The following is a 22001-nucleotide window of genomic DNA, read 5'->3' as shown; positions in this document are numbered from 1 at the left end:
ATAAATAAATTACTATCAAGTCTAGAATGTCTTCAGTATTATGTGTTTAGAGATATTTAAATCCCAATACAGGAAGTCCCCTATATACAAACGAGTTCCGTTCTGAGAGCACATTCGTAAGTCCAATTTGTTCGGTAAGTCCAGCAAAGTTAGCCTAGGTACGCAACTAACACCGTCAGCTATATACTACTGTACTGTAATAGGTTTATAATACTTTTCACACAAATAATACAAAAAAACAAACACGAAAAATAAAACATTTAAAATCTTACAGCACAGTACCTTGAAAAGTACAGTAGCACAGCACAACAGCTGGCATACAGGGGCTGGCATTGAGTGAACAGGCAAGAAGAGTTACTGACTGGAGGAGGGAGAGGAGGTGGGAGATGGTAGAGCTGAAGGATCGTCAGCAATAGGAGACAGAGGGCAAGCTGCGATTTTACTCATGCCTGACGTTGATGGCACAGGTTCTGGTTCCTTGCTGGAACCAGATGCACGCTTGCCTCTTTGAAAGTTCACAGTTTGAAGGTTAGTATGTAGAGGACTTACTGTAATGAAATGTCTATCTCCACTACACATTCTCCAAGCAATTTTCTCCCCCTGGGCAATAGTCTACGATGACAAAGCTCCATGCTCACATGCACACACTAGACTGTAAGCTCTGTGAAAAAAGGAACCTGATTTGTTCTGTTCATAACCATATTTTCTCCTCAAATGACGCCTGGCACATAGATGTACAGCAAATATTTGTTGAATGAATAAATGAGGATTGTGAGGATTGTGTCCAAAATAATACCTGGTCCAGAGTAAATGCTTGATAAATAATACTTAGTGTTGTTTTTTATTTGGAATATCACTCATATAAAAGAGGATGAGGAGTTAGGAGACCCAGATTCCAGCCTGGATTTTGTTCCTGTCTGGCTGTGCATCTCTCTGAAAGTCACCCAGGCTCTCTGAATCTCGGTTCAGAGGGTGGAGGAAGTGCATGAGTAAGGTCCCCTCTGGCTGTAACATCCTCTCATACGAGATTCTGTAAAACTGATGGTCTGCCACCTGCCCCAGAGTAGCATCTCCTATGATCAGGGTGGGCTCGGAGCCTCCAGGGGGCAAAACCTGAAGCCTTAGATAGAGGACAGGGAAACCCTGGAAAAGGAGGACAATGAATGAAGTTGTCGTTGAGGTTAATTTTCCTAAGAAGCACAGATCTAGAAATGTCCTTTCCACGTGGGATTAGGGAGCAAGGATGGAATCATTGCGCCCTCTAGTGGCGAGTATGGGAAAGCTGGCGGAGGCTGGGAACTGCCCTTCCTCACCTGGGTGTGTGAAGACAGACTTTCCAGCCAGAAGTTCTTTATAAGGGAGTGGAAGAGAAACTATGGCTGTGGAAGAATCGGGGTGAAGCAGATTCTGGGTGCAGTAGCTGCTGGCCTGTGAAAGTACAGGGATGTTGCTTAGCACACGGCCTCCTACAGCCCTGGGCCACTTGCCTCCAGCCCCCCCAGCACTTAGAGCAACAGCTCCTCACACTGGGCGTGGGGGGAGGCTGGAGAGGATGGGGTAACAGGTGCAGTGAGAAGCCCCCCCTGGCTCCCCAGTTCTGTGTGGTGAGAGATCTATGCCTGGACTTCTCTGCTAAATCCCCAGGGGCATTTTTCCATATTCTGTTAGGAATTATAATGATGTCTTCCAGTTGGAGGGTAATAATATTGACTCAACCAATATTTATTGAGCACCTACTATGTGACAGGTGTGTTCTGGATGCTTGGAATATAACAGAGAACAAAACAATGATGTCTGCCTTGGTGAGGCTTGGATTCAACAGGGGACACAAATAAGACACAGTAACAGCATAAGTAAATTACATGATATGTTAAAAGGTCATGCTGCGTACAACGCAGGCCTCATAAAGGAGGTAGGATCTGAGCAAGGACTTGCCCGAGGTGAAGGAGCTAGCCAAGTGGACTCTGGGAAGAGCACACAGTGCAGAGGGAACAGCTAGAACAGAGGCCTTAGGGAGGGGTGAGCCTGGCTGGTTAGGGAGAGAGCAGTGGGGAGGAGTTCAGAGAGATGACGGGGTGGGGAGACCACGCAGGGCCTCGTGACCACTGGAAGGCCTTTACTCTGCATTGAATGCGGAGCCCCTGCCAGGTTTTGAGCAGGAGAGTGACCCGATCTGACTTATGTTATGACAGGATCACTCGGCTGTAGGGGGCAAGAGACCAGTCAGAACAGCTGTGGTCAGAATCTGGGCAATGATATCCTAGTTAATGTTTATGGAGAGCTTACCCTGTGCTGGGTGCTGGGCTGATTTCTTGCTTTATATTAATTTCTGATCTATTCTATTATCACTAGTATTTAACAGCTTCTAAAAGAGTCTAACAATACTTCTAAAAGAACAGTATTTAGTATACAATTAGCCTCAAAATTGTGTTAAGATGAAGGCGCTGTCTAATTTAATCCTCATTACAATCCCGTGAGGTTGGTACTGTTATTAGTCCCATTTTTCAGATGGAGAAAGGAGGCCCAGAGAACCTAAGTAATTTACCCAAGGCCACACAGCCAATGATAGAGCTAGGACTCAGACTCCTGAATCCTGAAGCTCGGGTTGTTTACCCTGGACAGTTCTGCCTTCTGCTTTACGAGCTCTTTAGTTTCTCTCAACAACCCTGTTAGATAGGCAGGGCAAGGATGGTGTCTTTTGTTTCAGATAAAGAAAGCTGAACATTGAGCAGGGGCAGTGATACTACAGTCTGGCTGTATCACTGGTCACAACACACTTCAGAGGTTGGCCCGTGCATGCTGCATACAGTTGTGCAAGTTGTGCACTGCAAAACTCTAGAGGGCACCATTCACTGTGTAGTCTTTGTAAACATGCATGTTTCTTATGACAATTTTCTGGGAAATGGCAGTAAGGTATTTTAAGGAAGAGATGCTTTTAAAAGTTGGTGAAAGGGAGCCATTTGGGCTAGTAAAGAGGCTGGGGTAGCCTAGGCATCTAGCCACCATTGTCCATGTGTTTCCGGAGGAGAGAGTGTACCTCCTCTAGCATCTGACACAAACGCGGACAATACTCTTGAAGGAATCTCAGCCAATAAAGTCATGCTGACAAACGGCAGATCTAGTTTGAAGAAATATGATTCAGAGGAAAACAAAAGCTTTTTTTGTTTGTTTTTTTTAACTAATGAAGTCCATACCTAGTCCAGAAATTGCACTGTACTTGGATGGTTCTAGAAAAACCTCAGCTTAATGTGTCCCGGTGGATGCATCCTACTTAGGAAATCTTTAGGGCACAAGATCCAAAGGAAGCTTTGTCAGCTTAGTAGATGAGACAACCTGGTAAGTTAATGACCCCAAACTGGGGTGAGATTAGTAGGTGAAGTGGCTTAAGAACATTTCCCAGGTGCTGAAATCTTTGGGTTAAAAGGTGAAATTAAATTTCTCACCTACAAAATTTTAGACCAGACCTAAACCTGGTCACACACCAACATGTATCCACCTGGGGACAAAACACATTGCGTTCAGTGGTCACATAAGCGGGGGCGTAAAGATGATAACACAAGTAGCTACCGTTTGCTGAGCCCTTACCACATTTAAACACACACATCTCATTTAACCGGATGGCAAACTTGGGAGGTGGGCGCCACTATTATCCACAATATAGATGGGGCAACTAGGACTTGAACAGGTTATAATTTGTTTAAAGTCACCCAGCTAAAAAGTGGGAGAGCTTAGTGCTCTGTTAGTGCCCCGCAGAGCCAATAACAGTAATTTCTGAGAACTCTGAGAAAAGAGAATAGAATGTGCTGAAGAGATGCCCATGTTCAAAACAAAGTGGACAAGGAACAACCATTTCTGCCAGCGAATCCTGACTGGCATGACCTTGTATAACGTTGGACTTCTTTTTGGAATTCTCCCCTTTCCCAACGGACTCTGTTCCCAGAGATGTATGTCTATCAAACAAAGTGCATTTACGATGTATTGTTTCATCAGCTTTCCTAATTTTTATGAATGAAAGATGCCAGCCAATGTTTTTGATTAGGGTAAGAAGCTCTAGTGCTGAGATCCTGTGCTGAAATGATTCCGGCCGAAAGCAAACACAACTGACATTTAACTCAAGGTTGAGGACAATTAATTTCTGCATCATTTATCATATAAAATCCTTTAACGACTCATGTCACTCAAAGCAACAGCCAACTACGTGGGAAAACAGTGTGGGGTGTTAGCTGGGAGGGTGGAGCACAAGCTAATGGGACAAATCTCGGGCACCATGTCTATGAATATCACATGATGGGAGCTGGGAGCTGCCACTGGGCCAGCACTGGCCCCGTGCCTGGCGTGGTGCTGGCGGCTTTGCCAGCTTCATCTCACTGGATCTCTGCAACCCAGGGAGGTAGAGGCATTTTTGCCCTGACTTTCCTGTTGGGAAAACAAAGTCTTAGAGGACATGGGGAACTTGACGGAGATCACCTAGCTGGTAAGAGTCAGAGCAGGGGCTTGTGGCCAGGTCTGGGATGAGCCAAATTGTGCCCTTAGCCACCAGACTGCTTTCTCTGCTTCCTTGGTTCTCATACGTTAGCTGTGTCACCTGCAGGGTTCTTTCAAACACAAATTGCTGGGCTCTTCCCCCAGAGTTTCTGATTCAGAAGGTCTGAGGTGGGGTGGAGAATTTACATGTCTAACCTGTTCCCAGGTAAGACTGATGCTGCTGGTCAGGGGATCTCTTTTTTTTTTTTTTTCTTTTTGTGTGTGTGTTTTCAGAGCCTATGCAAGCCTTAACTTCTAGGTGGTATTGCTTCCTCTATATGCAGTCACCCAAGTCCTACTGATTTTTACCACCTAAATAAGACTTGAGAGTCTTTCTTCATCTGTCCTTCCCGGCCATTACTTTAATTTAGATCTTTCTCATCCTTATCTAGACTATTGTGTTAATCTCCTAGGCTAACTCAGTAGATGGTCCAGATCATTTAATAGTTTCCTTGTTACCTATAGGTTAAACTGTAAGATCCTCAACATTTACAATCCATCCCCACATTCGGTTACCTGCCCACTTCCATCTTGTGTTACGTTATAAATCCCTTGAGCGTGGGGACCAGTATCTTTGTATTCCTTATATTGTGAACATAATAACTGCTCAGCCAATAGTTGTTGACTTAATGAATGAAGCAGGCAGGCTCTTGGCTTGGCAGTTAAATATACTTCTCTAGAATTAAAATGAATTACTCTGTGTAGTAGGAATAAGAGGATTCTTTTATTTTCATATATTAATAATTCACACATTATTATTTTATGGTAGTAATGTCATACATTCCTCCAGTAATATTAATTTGAATTAATACGATTTTAAGCTATTACATGCAGTTGTTCTGAGTTCCTGTAGAATTGTTTTTTTTTTTTTTTTTTTTTCCCCAGAAGGGAATTAATAGAATTGAGACATAACAAGAGCAGAAATACTTGGTTTTGGACATCCGTTGTGGTACAAAATAAAAAGTTAGCAGTCATTGACTTCTTGTTAGAAATTTGACTCCTAGTCAAAGATTTATAAACTTTACCTTGTGTAAATAAGTCTGTAATCAGAATCATTTATGATGCTCAGAATATACCAATGATTCATGAGCCACTCTAAGGGAATCATGTAACTGGTATAAATCCTTACCTGGTTTTGTTTTAATTTGTAACTTTTCTTCTTGAAGTCTTTTTTAATCTAAAGTTTTGATGGGTACATTGAAACACGGTAAAAATTATTGACAGTTGTGACATTATTTTTAACAAAAATGTTTACATCATAAAAACGAGTTTCTTAGACTTGTTAGAAGGGTAAGATTTCATGACAGATGAAATATTTAAGATATGCTTCATTTAATATATCAGTAAGTTTCACTGACTACATATTTTGTGCTAATTCATTTATTCTTTTTTTAAATGGAGGTATAGTTCACATACAGTAAAATTTACTGTTTTGTAGTGTACAATTCAGTGGCTTTTAGTATATTTATGAAGTTGTCCAACTAGCACCAATCTGTAATTACAGAACATTTTTATCACCCCAAAAGAAATCCATGCTTGTTAGCAGTCACTTCCTTTTCTTCTCCATCCAGCCCCTGGCAACCACTAATCTACTTTCTGTCTCTGGATTTACCAATTCTGGAGATTTCATATGGATTTATACAATATGTGGCCTTTTGTGTCTTGGCTTCTTTCTTTTTTGTGTGTGTCATATTTTTTTAAAATGTTTATTTATTTATTTATTCTCTTATTAGTCATCCATTTTATACACATCAGTGTATACATGTCAATCCCAATCTCCCAGTTCAGAGGGGATCTCATTTTGAGAATAACTGTTCTAAATGCATCTGTCTCACGTGAATATGTGCAGGTAGAATGCCCTGATTTAGACATTTCTGGCCACTTCCCTCTCTCCTGTCCACCCCCTCCCCCTTCCTTGCCCGTCTCCCCCCATCCCCACCCCCACTGCCATTGTCTCTCCCTTGGGCCGAGGTAGACCCAGTCTACCTCTTCTGGAAAGCTAAGACCATCCCACGGATACAGGTAGTGCTTACCCGGGAGCCAGTCCAGCCCAGCAAGGCAAAGGCATATTGCTCGTAGGGGCACATGACCAGGTCCACACGGATGGCCTTCCAGGTCTTTCCTTCCTGTTGGATGGACTTGTCACCGTCCACTCTCTGATGGTGCAATTTTAAAATCAGAAAGCATTTTTGAAAATGATCTAAAGCATCCACTTGCCTGCTTGGCACCTTGAACTTTTCAAATGTCGACTCCACAAGGTCACAGTATAAAAGTAATCCCTGAAAATAAACAGAAAGACATCAGGAAGAGTCCCTGATGCAGAGGGTCAGAGATTTTATATTGGGCTCTTAATGAACGCTCTTAAAGAAAGCTTTGCAGATTTAAGCAAAACATGGGTGCGTTTTGTCCTTGCATTGTGAGCCCACCTGGTGACACTAGCAGAGGGAGCCATGGAGTGGGTGTGTTACACTCCCTCTGCAGCAGAGGAATTTAGCGATTAGAGGGGCCAAGCCAAGGCCACTTCATGGCAAAGCTGCCAGAGAATCTACTCCCGCAAGGTCTGAAGGCAGACCAGTGTTCACAAACTTGCCGCACTCCCTTAAGTACAAACCAACTTTGAACAAAAAGCCGTGCCGTTTCTATGCGGTTGTTCGGACTTAGCATCCCTCCATATTATACTGATGATTAGGTCTACTTGGCTCCAAAGGTTGTGGCTGAGGCTCAGCCGCGTTGGGGCCTGATGACTCACTCTTTCTATGGAGCACTTTGAGATTGTTGCTCTGCCTGCCTTGGAGACTCGGACAAAATTGGTGGCACGTCACCGAACGTCGCCTAGTCAGAAAGTTACGCCCAGCAAGCTGCCGTCCTCCAATTTATCTGCTCCGTGGGACTTCCTCACGGCACAGGGCAGATGTGGGGTACGGAAAGGCAGAACTATACAACTTACTGCTGAATCTGAGTAGCCACTAAAAGAGCAAATAACCTGAAAATAATCTAGTCATAGCTATTAGGGTGTATGATTTGTTCTCGGATCCTTTAGGTCAGACATTCTCAAATATTATCATCAGACGCATTTGGAAGGTTTGTTAAAGCACGGTTTGGGAGGTCCTGTCCCCGGAGTGATTCTTGCAGCACGGGTGTGGGGGTGGGGGGAGCGGGGGCGGGTGGGGGATATGAATTTGCATTTCTAATAAGTTCCCAGGTGGTGCTGATGCTTCTGATCTAGGGACCACAGTTGGAGCATCACTAGCTCCATTTGCTATTGTTATTAGAAGCGCTTGGCATTTCACGCGCAATCCACCCCCACCCCCAAGAGACATTGTTTCAATTCAACACTTTGAGGAGGGGATGCTTTTCCTTTTGCTGATCTCAGAAGAGGGAACACTTGGTCCTTCAGTGCCTCTCCCAGAAAAGGTATGAGGAAGAACCGGCACCATCTGAAGCAGGGGTGGGGAGTGGAGGGAATGTGGGGGAGCGCTGATGTCAGGAAGAGCCTCTGGTGCAGGAGGCAGATGTTGCCCTAGACAAATCTAACAACCAACTCCGGGAAGACACAATTCTGTTTTTTAATGAAACTTACTAAGATTAGTCAATATAGCAACATTTCATGTCAATTTGAATTATGTAAATCTGAAAAGTGAGCTATTAAAATATCAAAACAGTCTTACTTTGAAGCCCAATTTGTAACTTCCCTCCCCCCCTTTAAAAAAATTCACAAAGCTGGCTTCCTAAAAGTTGTAAACTGTGTTTGCCCTATTGCCACGTGGTGGTGACACTTTGGCTGGTCATAGACAGATGGGCCACCCACCAGGCATGGACCCAAACTACACCCAGCCAGCCCTCCCCTCTTTGGGGTGAATTGCTGGTGGCCAGTGGAGTCTTCTGGATGGCACCCTCCCCCCAAGATCAGTATTTCCAAGCTCTTTTCCTCCCTTTCTCCCACGGAGAGGTCTTCTACCAGGACCACATGTAGATTCATCTGATAGGCAACTGAAAACCATACCCATTGGCTGTTCATTCGTTCTGCAGGTGTTTTAAGACATCGTATGTGTATATATGCGTGTGTCGTGTAAGCATGTGCCCGAGTGTGCCTGCGTGAGATATAATCATTTTAATCTGGAAAGTGCAGATTTTGGTAAGAAAGGCAGGGGTGGGGAGTGAGGGAGCAGTGGAAGTTAACCATGATTCACAACTGAGGTGTTGGGGGCAGGCGAGGGGCTGAAGGGGTGTGGACAGAGTTGGTGCCTGATTGTCAGCAAGGGAATGGGAACAGCTGCTCGCGTTCTCCCCTGGGTCCCCTCACCCGGCACAGTGCCTGGCTCTCCGGCAGAGTTCAATATACAGTCGTGCAGGAGAGATCATGACTACAGCCACTGTTTAATAGGCATTTATCAAGCCCTGCACCAAATGCCTTATCTAATTCTCTCTCCCATTAACAAATGAGAGAGGCTTGCTATCCCTGTTTCACAGATGAGGAAAGAGAAGCTAGGAGAGAGTCCCAGCTCCTACAGCCAGTACATGGCAGGGTTGTGCTTTTAAAATCCCAAATCTAAAACCCGCGTGCTTAACTTCTGCCTCCACCAGTGTCTGCCCATCTCTTTGCTTGGGGACCAGCAGTATGGCTGCCTGGCAGCCGAAGACAGACCAACGAAAATGAGGCTTCTTGCCCCCATCTCCCAACCCCGTCCCATGTCACATTGGGACAGTCTCAGAGCGTGGGGAGGGTGGTGACTGTATACCAAGGTCAAATAGGTCCACCCTTGTCAGAGCCCCTGATAGGGGTCCAGGCAGCCCTCTCTCCACCCAGGCCGTGGCTGGCAGAGCCCCTCGGGGTGCTGTCTGTCCATGAGAATCTTTCAGCTTTCCTGCTCGAGCGGAGACGTAGGGCCAGCCTAGGCTCGGCTGACTCTTTCTCATCCGGCCTTCCCCTGGCTCAGCCTATGATGTTCACGCTCAGAGCTCCTGGCCGTCTGGATCCCCGCCCCTGAGAGAGAGAGGGGCCTCGTGGGTGAATTTGGATCTGGTTCCAAAGTTGGGTCTTCAATTCTGGTATTCCTGGCACCAGGGTCGTGTGTTTCTTAGACTAACTGTATCTGAGGTCTTCTTTCTCCTGTGTGTCAGGGAGATTTGTCCATAACCAGAAGATGGTTAATCACTCAGGAAAAATGAAGCTGTGCTGGAAAAACACCAGCCCCAGCCTCCTCAAGCCATCCAGGCCTATGGGTTCCTAGGGAAGGGCCCTCTGGTCTCCTCAGCGCTCTCACTGGGGTTGGGCAGGAGTCAGGGCCCTGCAGGTGGCTCTGGCCGCAGGGTCATCCTTAGTTCCCTCTACTGGGCAATATGCGGCCCGGGGCAAATCTGATCTCAGTGGGTGGGGGCTCCTGAGCCATGACCTCTGCTGGGCCCAGCTTGCCCTCATTAGCTCACTTCTTCCCATCTCAGCACAAAGTCAAGGTGGTTATTGACCAGCACAGAGTTCAAGGCAGCCCCAACACCTCTTGGGCTGATTTTATCCTAGTCTTAGCCCCACCCCTAAGCTTGCTCTACCCTAGTTCACACCTCCCAGGTCTTCTCAGCACACGCTGTTCGTTTTGTTTAGGGCTTTGATGCCTCCGCACGTCCAACACAGAGACAAGCCGCCCTCGGCCCCTTTGGTAATAGGACGAGTGTGTATACACAAGCTCACAACCCGGACTCTAGGACCCAAAGCAGGTAAGTCTCACTCCATGTCACTGGCACTGTGTAAGCTGTTGCAAACAACTGAGAATCAGTTAGATGATCATTACACATTTACAAGGTCAACAGTGTGCCAAATTCAACGGTATTAATATAATTCTTGAGTGCCCAAACATCTACTTATGATCTTTCTTCTTACCTTTCTTTCCCAGAAGTTTATCACTTTTGGCAAAAGTTGTTGCTCTTCATCCTCTGTTGATCCTGGGCTGGTAATTAAAAAATCTACATCATGCCCAGTCTTCTTACGCCTGATTTTAAAAATTGTATAAAATTGAAATAAATTAGATTTTTAGCTCTTAATTTAAAAAAGTCACCTGTGTTTCTATGCCCCATGCCTAAGGTTTGCAGCACAAAATGCTCATGATGTATTTTTTAAACAAAAGATCCTTGGTTACACAACTCTCCTCTTTGCAAAATAAATTTATGACACAGAAAAATTAAAAAATCATATACGGTACGTATATGGTTATGTACATGTGGGTAAAAATGGCAAAGATTATTTCTTCTCCACGCCCACACGTGCACACACTCCCACACACCAGAGACAAGCTGGACAACAAGCAAACCAAGAATTATATTCACGTAACGTGAGATAGCGTTCTTGCAATTACGACATAGACTAAGGGCATTTTCTTGGATTTGATCTTGGCTTCCCACTTTCTCCATCACCTCCACAGCCAACAGCCACCATGTAAGAGGACCACGGGGAGAGATGGAGAAGGGTGTGGGAGGGAAGGAGTCTCTTTCTGAAACGGGGCTTCAATATCCAAAAATTGCACACATCTCTGTGAAGAGTTTATTTATTCACTCATCGACACAACCAATATTTCTCGAGTGCCTACTGTGTGCCAGGCATCACGCACTGGCTCTCACTGAGCACTAAGCTCCCAAACCTTAGTGGGGAAACACGCATACAAACAATACAAACAATTACTTGACAGCTGTCCAGGGAGAACTGAGGAGGGGTGCCTCGCCCAGCATGGGGAGGAGGGAGTCAAGGAAGGCTTTCTGGGGGAGGTGGCATCTGAATTGAAGCTTAAAGGATGAGGAGAAGTGAGCCAGCTGATGAGTTGAGGAAAACAAGCCCAAGCAGAAAGGTGGGACGGAGCAAAGTCACAGAGGCGAGAAAGAGCTCCATGTGTGCTGAGAATGACAAGCCACTTGGGGTTGCTGGAGTGAAACATGAGGTACAGGAGATGAGGCTGCAGAGAGAAGCTGGCGCCAGACCCCCGAAGGCCTTTTGTGCCAAAACTCCTGAGCGTGGGGAGCCACTGAAGGTGTTAGAGCAGGGGAGGTAAAAGCAGCCGTCACCATTATTTACCTCCGGAATCCTCCCGTCATGGTGACGAAGGCATCAGGCATAAATGCCCAGACAGCCTCTTTAACCAGCACACCGACTGCCTCTGCTTCGGCCCTGGTCACACAGCTGACAAGGTCTTCATAATAGAGGAATCCTGAGAGGCCATTGGACAGGTCAATGGAGAAAGGGACATGTCTCGTGTGAAATGACCAGCCCTCAGTGAGAGGGGATTCGTCTCCACATAGAGCTAACGTGGCCACAGACATCAACGCCAAACTGTTCCACAGAGACCGAGTGATCTGCGTTCTCTTGGTTGTGAATTTTTCATGTTAACAATGGCTCTTTGCTTTCTGACTGAGAGACTTACAATTTCCTGACTAAGGAAGAGGCAATATTCCATATCCTAGAACCAAGCTGTTCAAATCTGACTTCCTATTGAAGAACCAGCCCTCCTGATCAATAAGCTGTTATTATTATTTTAAAAAGATAATGCATAAAGATTTGGGGTGGGAAGATTTGGGGTTGCACGGTTATAGATGAATTAAAGAATTGAAGTCAAGAATAGGAAGGCGGGGGGCTTCCCTGGTGGCGCAGTAGTTGAGAATCTGCCTGCCAATGCAGAGGACATGGGTTTGAGCCTTGATCCGGGAAGATCCCACATGTTGCAGAGCAACTAAGCCCGAGCGCCACAACTACTGAGCCTGTGCTCTAGAACCCGCGAGCCACAACTACTGAGCCCACGTGCCACAACTACTGAAGCCCGCGCACCTAGAGCCCGTGCTCCGCAACAAAAGAAGCCACTGCGATGAGGAGCCCGCGCACTGCAACGAAGAGTAGCCCCCACTCGCCACAACTAGAGAAAAGTCTGTGCGTAGCAACGAAGACCCAACGCAGCCAAAAATAAATAAATAAGTAAATTTATTAAAAAAAAAAAAAGAACAGGAAGAGGGTAGATTTGCCTCTGAGGAGAGTCGGAAAATGTCTCTGGTGGTCTGGCTTATTGCTTCTTTGTCTGACCATCACGAATAAACGAAAGCTCAGACAGAGTGGTCATGACGAAGAGTTGTTCTAAGGACTCGGTTAACCCCACAGACCCACAGAGGGAGGCATGGCGCAGAGGAGTAAAGGAGATGGGAGCTTTATCTCCAAGAATTGGGATGAAGCGGAGGAGGGGAGGGGAGCAGGGTGCAGGAGAGATCCATAGAGCCTGAGGGCCATCTAGTTATCCTTCCATACAAGGCACTGCTCTCTTCCCTAGGATCCACAAGAGGAAAGCATTCCAACTCTGCCTGAATCTTTCTAATAATGGGAGGCTTTGATACCTCCAGAAGCTGCCCATTTCCTAGTTGTAAGGTCTTTTGAGGGCAGTTCTTTCTCTTTTTTTCCCAGCTTTATTGAGGTATAATTGACAAAAATTGTATAAATTTAAGGTGCACAACAGGAGGTTTTGATATATGTACACATTGTGAAATGGTTACCACAATCGAGCTAATTAGCATACAATGGAATATTATTCAGCCTTAAAAAAAGGAGGGTGTCTTGTCATTCACAACAATGTGGATGAACTGGGGGCATTATGCTAGGTGAAATAAATCAGACACAGAAAGACAGGTATTGCATGATGTCACTTACATGTGGACTCTATAAAACGTCTCTTAGAAGCAGAGAGTAGAATAGCAGTTACTAGGGGCTGGAGGGTTGGGGCAGTGGAGAGATGTTTGTCAAAGGGCACAAAGTTTCAGATATGCGGGATGAATAAGTTCTGGAAATCTAACGTACAGCATGGTGACTACAGTTAACAATACTCTGTGGTATACTTGAAATTTGCTAAGAAAGTAGATCCTACTTGTTCTCACCAAAAACAAAATGGGGGGGAGCGTCAAAAGTTCTTTATTTTCATGAGCTTAAGCCTACCTCCTAGCACTTTCACCCATCACTGCTCTCTGGAAAGATGTGGAGCCACCATGTTGGTCCTTCTCACCTCCAGGATCATGGGAGGGAGGAGGCAGGAAGGCCATTTGGCTAGAATGTCACGGTCACAAAATTCTCAAATTCAAACTTCCCATGTTATCTCTAAATAAGGACAGTTGCAGAATCGTATTGGCAGGACCAAGAGAAGATAATGTTCACACTAATACATCTATAAACTGTGCCCAATACCAAACCACACAGCTTGTGGAACACTATTGTTTCTTATATCAATCTTAAAACTCTCTCTCTCTTTTTTTAAAATAAAGTCACAAGCACAGGGAGATCAGCTAGGTGCTTTGTGACCACCTAGAGGGGTGGGATAGGGAGGGTGGGAGGGAGACGCAAGACGGAGGGGATATGAGGATATATGTATATGTATAGCTGATTCACTTTGTTATAAACCAGAAACTAACACACCATTGTAAAGCAATTATACTCCAATAAAGATGCTAAAAAATAATAAAATAAAGCCATATTTTTATTGCAATATGGCCATTTTTGTGTGTGGAGCATTTGATTTAAAAAGCAATGCTTTCAGGGGGTTGCTGTGCAACGGGTACAAAGTTTCAGCAGAAATCTGCTGTGCATCATTGTGCCTGCCACACAATACTTCATTAACAGTACTCTATTGCACATTCAAAAATTCATTAGTAAATGTGATGTTAAAAAGAATCAGGCTTCTGAAGGAAAACAGGAAAATGTCTTTATGGTCTTGAGGGTAAAGCAAATATCTCTGAAACAGAGCAGGGGCGCGGGGGCACTAACTATAATGAAAAGATTGATAATTTGGATTCCATTGAATATAAGAATGTATATTCGTCAAAGGACATTATCAAGCAATGAAGAAACACGCTACCAACTGGGAGAAGATATTTGCATTTTATGTATCTGACACAGTGCTGGTGGGGTGTCTGCTAGAGCTAAATCAATAGCTATTCAGCCTCTGACCCAGCAATTTCACTCCTAGGTGTATGCACAAGAGAAATGAGGACATATAGCCACAGGTACAAGAATGTTCATAGCCAAAAACTGGAAATAATTCTAATGTCCGTCAACAGGAAATGGGTAAATAAATTATACCAATGGAAGAAAAATTGCTAAGAGGGTGGATCTCATGTTGTGTTCTTACCAAATTTTTAAAAATCAATTTAATAAAATTAAACAAATAATGTATAAATGTGAAAAAAATGAACAACAATGCTCCATTTGGCTCTTTTTTGATACAAAAATTTCATCATGGCTGATATTCACAGTACAACTCATTTGGTAACCATAAAACTCCTATGCTTATTCAGGATGTACCTAAACCAAAAGTTCATGATTAACAACAATTTCTTTAAGGACATATGCAGGTATCAGGAATGAACATGGAGATAGTTTAATTATTTGTTGACACCCATGAAAGCAACTTAATTGGCTTTCCTTTTGGGTATGGTAGGGAGGTGAACTTATTACCCTGTACAGTGTTACATGTGTGCTGTTACATTTCAGAAACCAATGTGGCATGTGAATCCTCAAGCCTCAGGAAATTAAAACCAAGTATGATTATAAGTAAAACTGAATCAGGGTTTCACCCCTGGATCGTACTTTCAACATGTTCAGTTAGCTTACCCTTGGCAAAACGCTAAACTATTCCCATTGACAAGTCCATTCATTGTAGCGCTGCTACAAGGGACACATAAAGCCTGGGTTTTTCAGCTATAAGTATGATAGGAAGGCATTCCTCGAGTTCTACATAAAACAAAAGCATTAGATAGTCGATGGCCATCACTGGGATTGAGAGAATAATAGCTGCTTCATTCATCTGTCTGGAAGAGCCCAAGTAGGAAGAGAAAAATCCAGTTTACAAAGCTGGGGAATTGGGAGCTACTTGGATCCCAAGAGCATTCGGTGTCAATTGATAAAGGTTTTCATCTAAGGGAAATACGGCATTGCCTCCCATTTTCTCTCTATGTGTTGACAGCCCTTACTATCATTCTGAGCCATGTTTAATACTTATGTATATTTTTCTACTTATGTATATATTTCTATGGCAACTCTAGAGCTGGTGTACATCACGCTTATTAAGTGTGCACTTTCAGAAGCCCAGAATATGAATATGGGTCTTTTTTTTCCTTAGGCTCTTTTAGTTCCTATGTGGCATCTTATAAAGCTTATTAGCAATTTTTCGGAGGCTAGCAACTTAATGAAGTTGGGGAATTCTATGGTAGCGTTGATGTGAACCACCAAGAACTGATTTCTTCCTCTCCTCTTGCTTGTTTCTTTTCATCACTTAAACAGAAGATAGCTGTTTTCTCTTTTCTTTTCTTTCTGGTCTCCTCTTGTAGAAGTTCCCCTTACTTTCATATGATTAAAAATGTTGATGACGTCCTCATTCTTTGTAACTCAGAAGCCATAGTGCTCAGAACTGTGGCTGTGACTTCCTTTCAAATCCCAGTTATATTGTATTTCTGTTGCATATTAAAACTAAACATTTAAATCATACAATTTTTGACCCTGTTTTTTGACATTCCTTGATTGAAAAAAATATACCAGGACCCTCCATAAATAGAAGTGATCAAGCCACCTTCAACCTCCGTGAGGCCCTGCCAGGCTTTCAGATGCCTGTCTCTACACTCTTCTGGGTTAAGGAGTCCTGGTTGGGTAGATAAACCCTTGTCTAGATTTCCACCATTTTCCTTCTATGTCCTGGTGTCTTACAGTTTCTAAAGCAGATCCGTATTTGTACCAAGCAACAGCTCTAGTTCGTTCAAATATTCTTTACTCCCCAACCCTCCAGGTCAACTTTCTGTCTTGGATTCCTCTTACCCAGCCAGGACCCAAATATCTGGAAGGGTCAGTTCAGTAAGAACTAGATCAATGGTGCAACCAGGTTTGACAGCGGGATAAAGGAATGACAACAGCCCTCATGCAGGGTATATTTGCTCTGTGCCAGGCTAAGCGCTTTGCCTGCAAGATCTGATCTGTTCCCCACTTACGTACTGATGTTACCTCCCTTTTATAGATGAGGTAACGAAGGCTCAAAGATTTTAACTAACTTTCTCAAGATGAGACGACTGGAGAGTGCCAGAGCCAGGATTTGGATCCAGGTCTGTCTGATTCCAAAAGCTTGGGCTTTTAGTCATAGCATGAAAAGAGGCCAAACAAGAGACCAGCTCACCAAGACTGGAGTTGACCAGACAGATCCCTCCCACAACCTGACCAGCCCACGGCAGCAACATGAGATTTTTTTAGGAGAGACAATTCACCTGCTTTCTGCATTCTTGTGAATTTCAAGGTTTTGTCCGACCTTATTTTACTCAGAGATCTGAACCCCATCCTGAACCATTTCTCAGATGTCTTCAATCCCACTCCAAATACAGAAGTAAAGAGCTGAAACAAAGGGAAAGGCATGCCTTTAGTTTCTAAAACAATCATTATGTCAATGAAATGATACTTTTCAAGGTCAAGCGATTAAGAAAAGTTGTAAACAAATCTCTGACCTAGTTCCTCCTGAATATGACAAGCAGGTGGGCAATGGTAATTTTTCAGAGGCATTTCTATTTCAGGAGGGTCCCTTCCTGACGTATGTTATTACTAAATGAAGCAGAAGTGAGGAGCCAGCTTCTGGCACTGCCGAGGGCTTCCAGATATCCAATAAGGATTGCCTGCACTGTCAATGCGTGACCACAGGGATCTGTACCCAGCCCTTTGCCAAGAGTGTCTTGCACACACTCATGCATATTCACCCTCACAATTTAAAGAGGGATGCACATGTAGGTTGCATAAATTCTCCACCACCACACAACTGGTAAGTGTCAGAGCCCAGACTCAACCCAGTCTGTCTGCCCTCTGAGCCTGGCCTTCTGCCCTCGACCCCAGTTTAGCTGAGCATCACTTCTGAACCCAAGGGATTGGTAGGTGGAAGTCTCTGGCCTCTGCAACTCCAAGATGGGGAACATTGGGAGGTAACAAACCCTGCTTCAAAGTAGACAAGGATTCAGTGAGGAGCAGGTTTCTTAAAGAACAGCTTTGTTCTTTAAGAGTAGGTTTGTTTTGTCTCACAGTCTTAGTGTACCCCAGGAGTGACAAACTCCTGGGAGGTAAGGTCATTTGTATCTCACCATAGCATGGCAATAAGCTCGAGCACCCATATTTATTTAAGCACCTGTTTCCTAGACCACTGCTATGGACTGAATTGTGCCCCCTCCTCCCAAATTCATATGTTGAAATCTTAACCTCCAGTGTGATGGTATCTGGAGATGGGGCTTTTGGGAGGTAATTAGGTTTAGATGAGGTCATGAGGTGGGTCCTCACGATGGGATTAGTGCCTTTGTAAGAAGAGACACCAGAGAGTTTGCTCTTTCTCTGTGTCATGCGAGGACACATTGAGCAGGAGGCCATCTGCAAACCAGGAAGAGAGTCCTAACCAGAGCCCAACCATGCTGGCGCCCCAATCTCAGATTTCCAGGCTCTAACTGTGAGAAAATAAATATTTGTTGTTTAAGTCACTCAGTCTGCTACATTTTGTTATGGCATCCCAAGCTGACTAATACAACCACTCAGAATAAGTAATAGGATTAACTGAAAAACCATTTTTGATAAATACATATAAAAATCACGTACTTTGAAGGACTGATATCGTTCATCGTTTAACACAGCTTTAACTTCAGAACTTTCTCCATCTTCAATAATTTCCTGCACGAACAGTTGAAAAATATATTACATTAGTGATGTTAACTGCAGTCTAAGATTTTCAAATCCCCAGATCTAGTAGCTTAACTTTTCATGAAATACACCTGTTGTATACAGGATATTTCCTTAGCTGATCTGGAGAAAACAAGACATTTCCTGCTTGAAAAATCTCAGGTTATTATATTTCCAAGGACCCCTTTACAATCCTCAAGGAGGAAGGTACAGAATGATTAGGGTCCACATCTACAGAACACCAAACCAAAAGATTCACTGACAAAGGTGTGTCTAAATATTTGAGATAGTTTTCTTTTCAATTAATATAAACTAGCTGAAACAAGAGGACTTTTCATATGAGCCGGTTAATTTTGGACCCACTGAAAAGCTAATCCGGGTTCAAGCCCTTATGATGTCTAGCTCAGAGCCACCCAACATCCTCTAAACAGAGCTGGAATTATTTCCCTTGAACAATTTACTTGACTATTGAAACTTACTCTTGGATGACCAATTTGCCTTGCCAGGGAATCCTTAAACATCATTAAATAAATAACTACCCATCCCTGGCTCTCTTCTTAGAATATACAGGTAGAGATGCAGAATCAACTCCACTGCCCATCACACCCACCACCATTCTGGAGGGCAATGTCCCCTGAGTGGAAGTGAGGTTCTTCACACAGCCTGTGTTTGAAGTCATAGCATACTCTCCCATTGAGCTTTTAGGTCACTAGAGTCTTTCACTGTGATTAATGATACGGGAGAGTTATTTTCCTACTAGCTGACCCCACATAGCTCCAGGAGAGAAAATATTGGAGTATGAATTACACACACATATATATGTGTATCTATCTATCTATCTATGTAATATATATGTTATATAGTATATATGTATCTATATAATCTATATTAGAGAAAAAGGAAAATAAGTCAGGAATACCACATCTATATAGTTAACAGGAAAATCCATTAACTGCATCTCTCTCTCCCCCTCCTTCCCTCCCTACCTATCAGGAGTTGGAATGAATCACCTTTCACCCTTACCTCTATGACACACTTCACTTTGTCTCCCAGGCAGGGAATTCCTTCTGTGTCCCTCATACTGATGATTGTGAATGGCAGAGATTTAAGTACAGAAGCTGCTCTCGTAAATTCCAGACAAGAGACTTCATTTTCTTTAAACTCATAATTTTCAGCCAATACCTCAAAGGCGTCCTGAAGAATAAAACCAGATGAGCAAAACACAGTCTGTTTCCTAGCCCCTAGCCCCCGAGCCAGCAGTCACTTGCAAACACCTCTTGCTCTCTGTTAAGTATTAGAACACCTCGTGAATATTTCCTCAAAGATCAGGATTGGGTGTCCTGTACTTTTGCACCCCTCCCTTGGTGGATGAGCGGAATTGAGTTGAAAAGACAGGCCACAGAGTGCTTTGTAAGGAAACTTGTGAGTTCTCTGCCCTTAGATATTCAGGAGTGATATAACTATAAAATGATACTGTGCTCATTGCATCTTCCTAGTTGTTACTTGGCATGATCCTTCCCTCTTTGCTGACTTTCCCACCAGCCTGTGGCCAGGATTCTGTCTTGATCACTGGGAAGCCCCATCTCTTATCTCATACGTGAAATGTAGTCAGCACTTAGCATAGGCTTGTTGAATGAATGGGTATAATCATAAGTGGCACAAACCCAGAAGCAGGGTTATTTAAGGTAGGGGGTTATTTAAGGTAGGGCACGTTTGCATTTCTGGCAGAGGAAGCAGCTGCAGCTGTGCGGCATGATGCTCAGTGTGCCCAGTAGCTGCAATTTCCTGGTGCTCCTTGCACACGTGGGGCTAGAAGACTAGAAAGGAGAAGTTTTGTATTTGATATACTAATGCATGTTTTATCTATCTGACTACTGACTCATCTATCTGACTACTGACTCTAGGCTGGAGGACAAGCAGTTATAGGCTTGTTCGGGTCATTTGAAACATAATTTTTGAACTTCAGGGCTGAATTTAGAGATGATCTAGCTAATTCCTTTTTGAGCAGATGAGGAAACTGACGCTCAGAGAGAGGAATTGACTTGCCCCAGCTAGTTAATATCAGAGAGGCTGAATCCAGGTCTGCTGACTCTCAGTCCTCTGGCTTCCCAGCAAAGCTGTTTATGCACAATTGCTATTTCTATGTAATTTGCTCTTACTATGTAATGGACTAATTACAGTACATATTTGTTTATTCAGAATATTTGCCTTTGATAACTGTTGTGTCCATTAATGACAACTCTCGATAAATATAGTAACCTACTGTCTCTAAAGAATGTGCTCTGAATATATTTGTCTATTTCTATGACAAAAGGATACCCATTCTTTTTTTTGCGGTGCGCGGGCCTCTCACTGTTGTGGCCTCTCCCGTTGCGGAGCACAGGCTCCAGACCCGCAGGCTCAGTGGCCATGGCTCACGGGCCGAGCCGCTCCGCCGCATGTGGGATCTTCATGGACCAGGGCACGAACCTGTGTCCCCTGCATTGGCAGGCGGACTCTCAACCACTGCGCCACCAGGGAAGCCCGAGACCCATTTTTGACAGAAAGAGGAATCAGAGATCAGGTTAGGGGAGTGGGTAAGGGTGTGAAAAACATTCCTAGATTTTCAGGAATATTCATAACTTAATTTGGAGATTCATGGAAAGAAAAAGAAAGCCCTGCGTTTGCTCTAGGTGTTGTTGTAAATCTCCATTACCGTGAATACGTGGTTCCAGTTGTTTAAAGTGGTTCTTCTCTGACACGCGTACTGAGAAATCTTTTTTACAGCAAGTGGTGGAGTCTTCTGGAAGCTTGGGTTGGGAGTAGCTGAATAGTCTGTTCTCACCTAAACAAATGCATAAGCATCCATTTTAAATAACAATTAATAGTGGTAATAATAATAGATGTGTATGAAGAAAAAGGCAGTTTGATGGCAATTGTCTCTGGAAAGAGAATAAAATTATAGGAGGCTCAAATTTTATATTATATGCATCTCTAATATTTGAATTTGCTATAATTAACATGCATTATTTTTGCAATCTGAAAAAACAACATGAAACAAACCTACCAATTAAATATCATTTTTCTTTTCTGTGAACTTATGTAGTTATGGTCCATTGGTGATGGGTGTGGAATTAAGAGCTTAACTTTATTTTTTTCTTTATGAATGATCACAGTAAGAAAAAAAAATAAGAACCTTCTACTTTTCTGACTGCTAGACATCAAGACTTCAGTATTTTGAAATATTTGTGTATAGACTTGTTTGTAAAAATAGCTACCATTTATTAAGTGCATATATAAATCAGGCTCTGTCTTAAGCACTTTACATGTGTTATTCTAATCCTCATAACCATCTTACAAGATAGGTAGGCACTATTGTTCTCATAATGTAGAGGAAGAAACTGAAGCTCAGAAAAGCTAAGTGGCTTGCCCAAGGTCACACAGGGAGTAAGCAGAGAACCTGGGGTTTAACTCAGGTCTGTTGGTTCTACAGCCCATGTTCTTAATCATCAAGCAAAAGGCAATGAAAATCACATTCGTGACACTTACAACAAGCTGGTGTTTTTCTGTAATCTCCACCGGTTTTCCTGCTCCCATACTTTCTATCAGCCAGGAGACGTCGAGGAGTTCTAGCTGTGAGCTGGCTCTTACGTTCTGTACCTGAAGCCAGTCAAGAACCTCTGAACCAGAGTTGTTTTCTGCCACAATGTGGGTGACAGAATCACTGCAGAATGCAAGACAAAGTTACCAGCTGAAGGGACTTTTGAAATGAGAAGCTCTCCTCTTTCCCCTGAGGCGTTTCAGA

The 22001-nt window shown here is 43.6% G+C and overlaps 1 protein-coding gene across 2 annotated transcripts in view; it reads right to left on the bottom strand.

The window, feature by feature from the left end:
- Positions 1-22001, bottom strand: part of DNTT (DNA nucleotidylexotransferase) — a 36929-nt gene that overhangs the window by 2664 nt on the left and 12264 nt on the right. For both annotated transcript variants that reach the window (XM_007456186.1, XM_007456187.1), the window contains exons 2-9: positions 21746-21920; positions 20913-21041; positions 19241-19411; positions 18137-18208; positions 16780-16903; positions 11582-11714; positions 10400-10508; positions 6558-6803 (exon numbers count right to left, since the gene is read on the bottom strand). In XM_007456186.1, the coding sequence (XP_007456248.1) occupies positions 6558-6803; positions 10400-10508; positions 11582-11714; positions 16780-16903; positions 18137-18208; positions 19241-19411; positions 20913-21041; positions 21746-21920 (1159 nt within the window). The remainder of the gene's footprint in view (positions 1-6557; positions 6804-10399; positions 10509-11581; positions 11715-16779; positions 16904-18136; positions 18209-19240; positions 19412-20912; positions 21042-21745; positions 21921-22001) is intronic.

The sequence above is a fragment of the Lipotes vexillifer genome, unplaced genomic scaffold, assembly GCF_000442215.2.
Source record: "Lipotes vexillifer unplaced genomic scaffold, Lipotes_vexillifer_v1.1 scaffold184, whole genome shotgun sequence".
Taxonomy (NCBI): Eukaryota; Metazoa; Chordata; class Mammalia; order Artiodactyla; family Lipotidae; genus Lipotes; species Lipotes vexillifer.
This window is presented reverse-complemented; position numbering and strand designations above follow the sequence as displayed.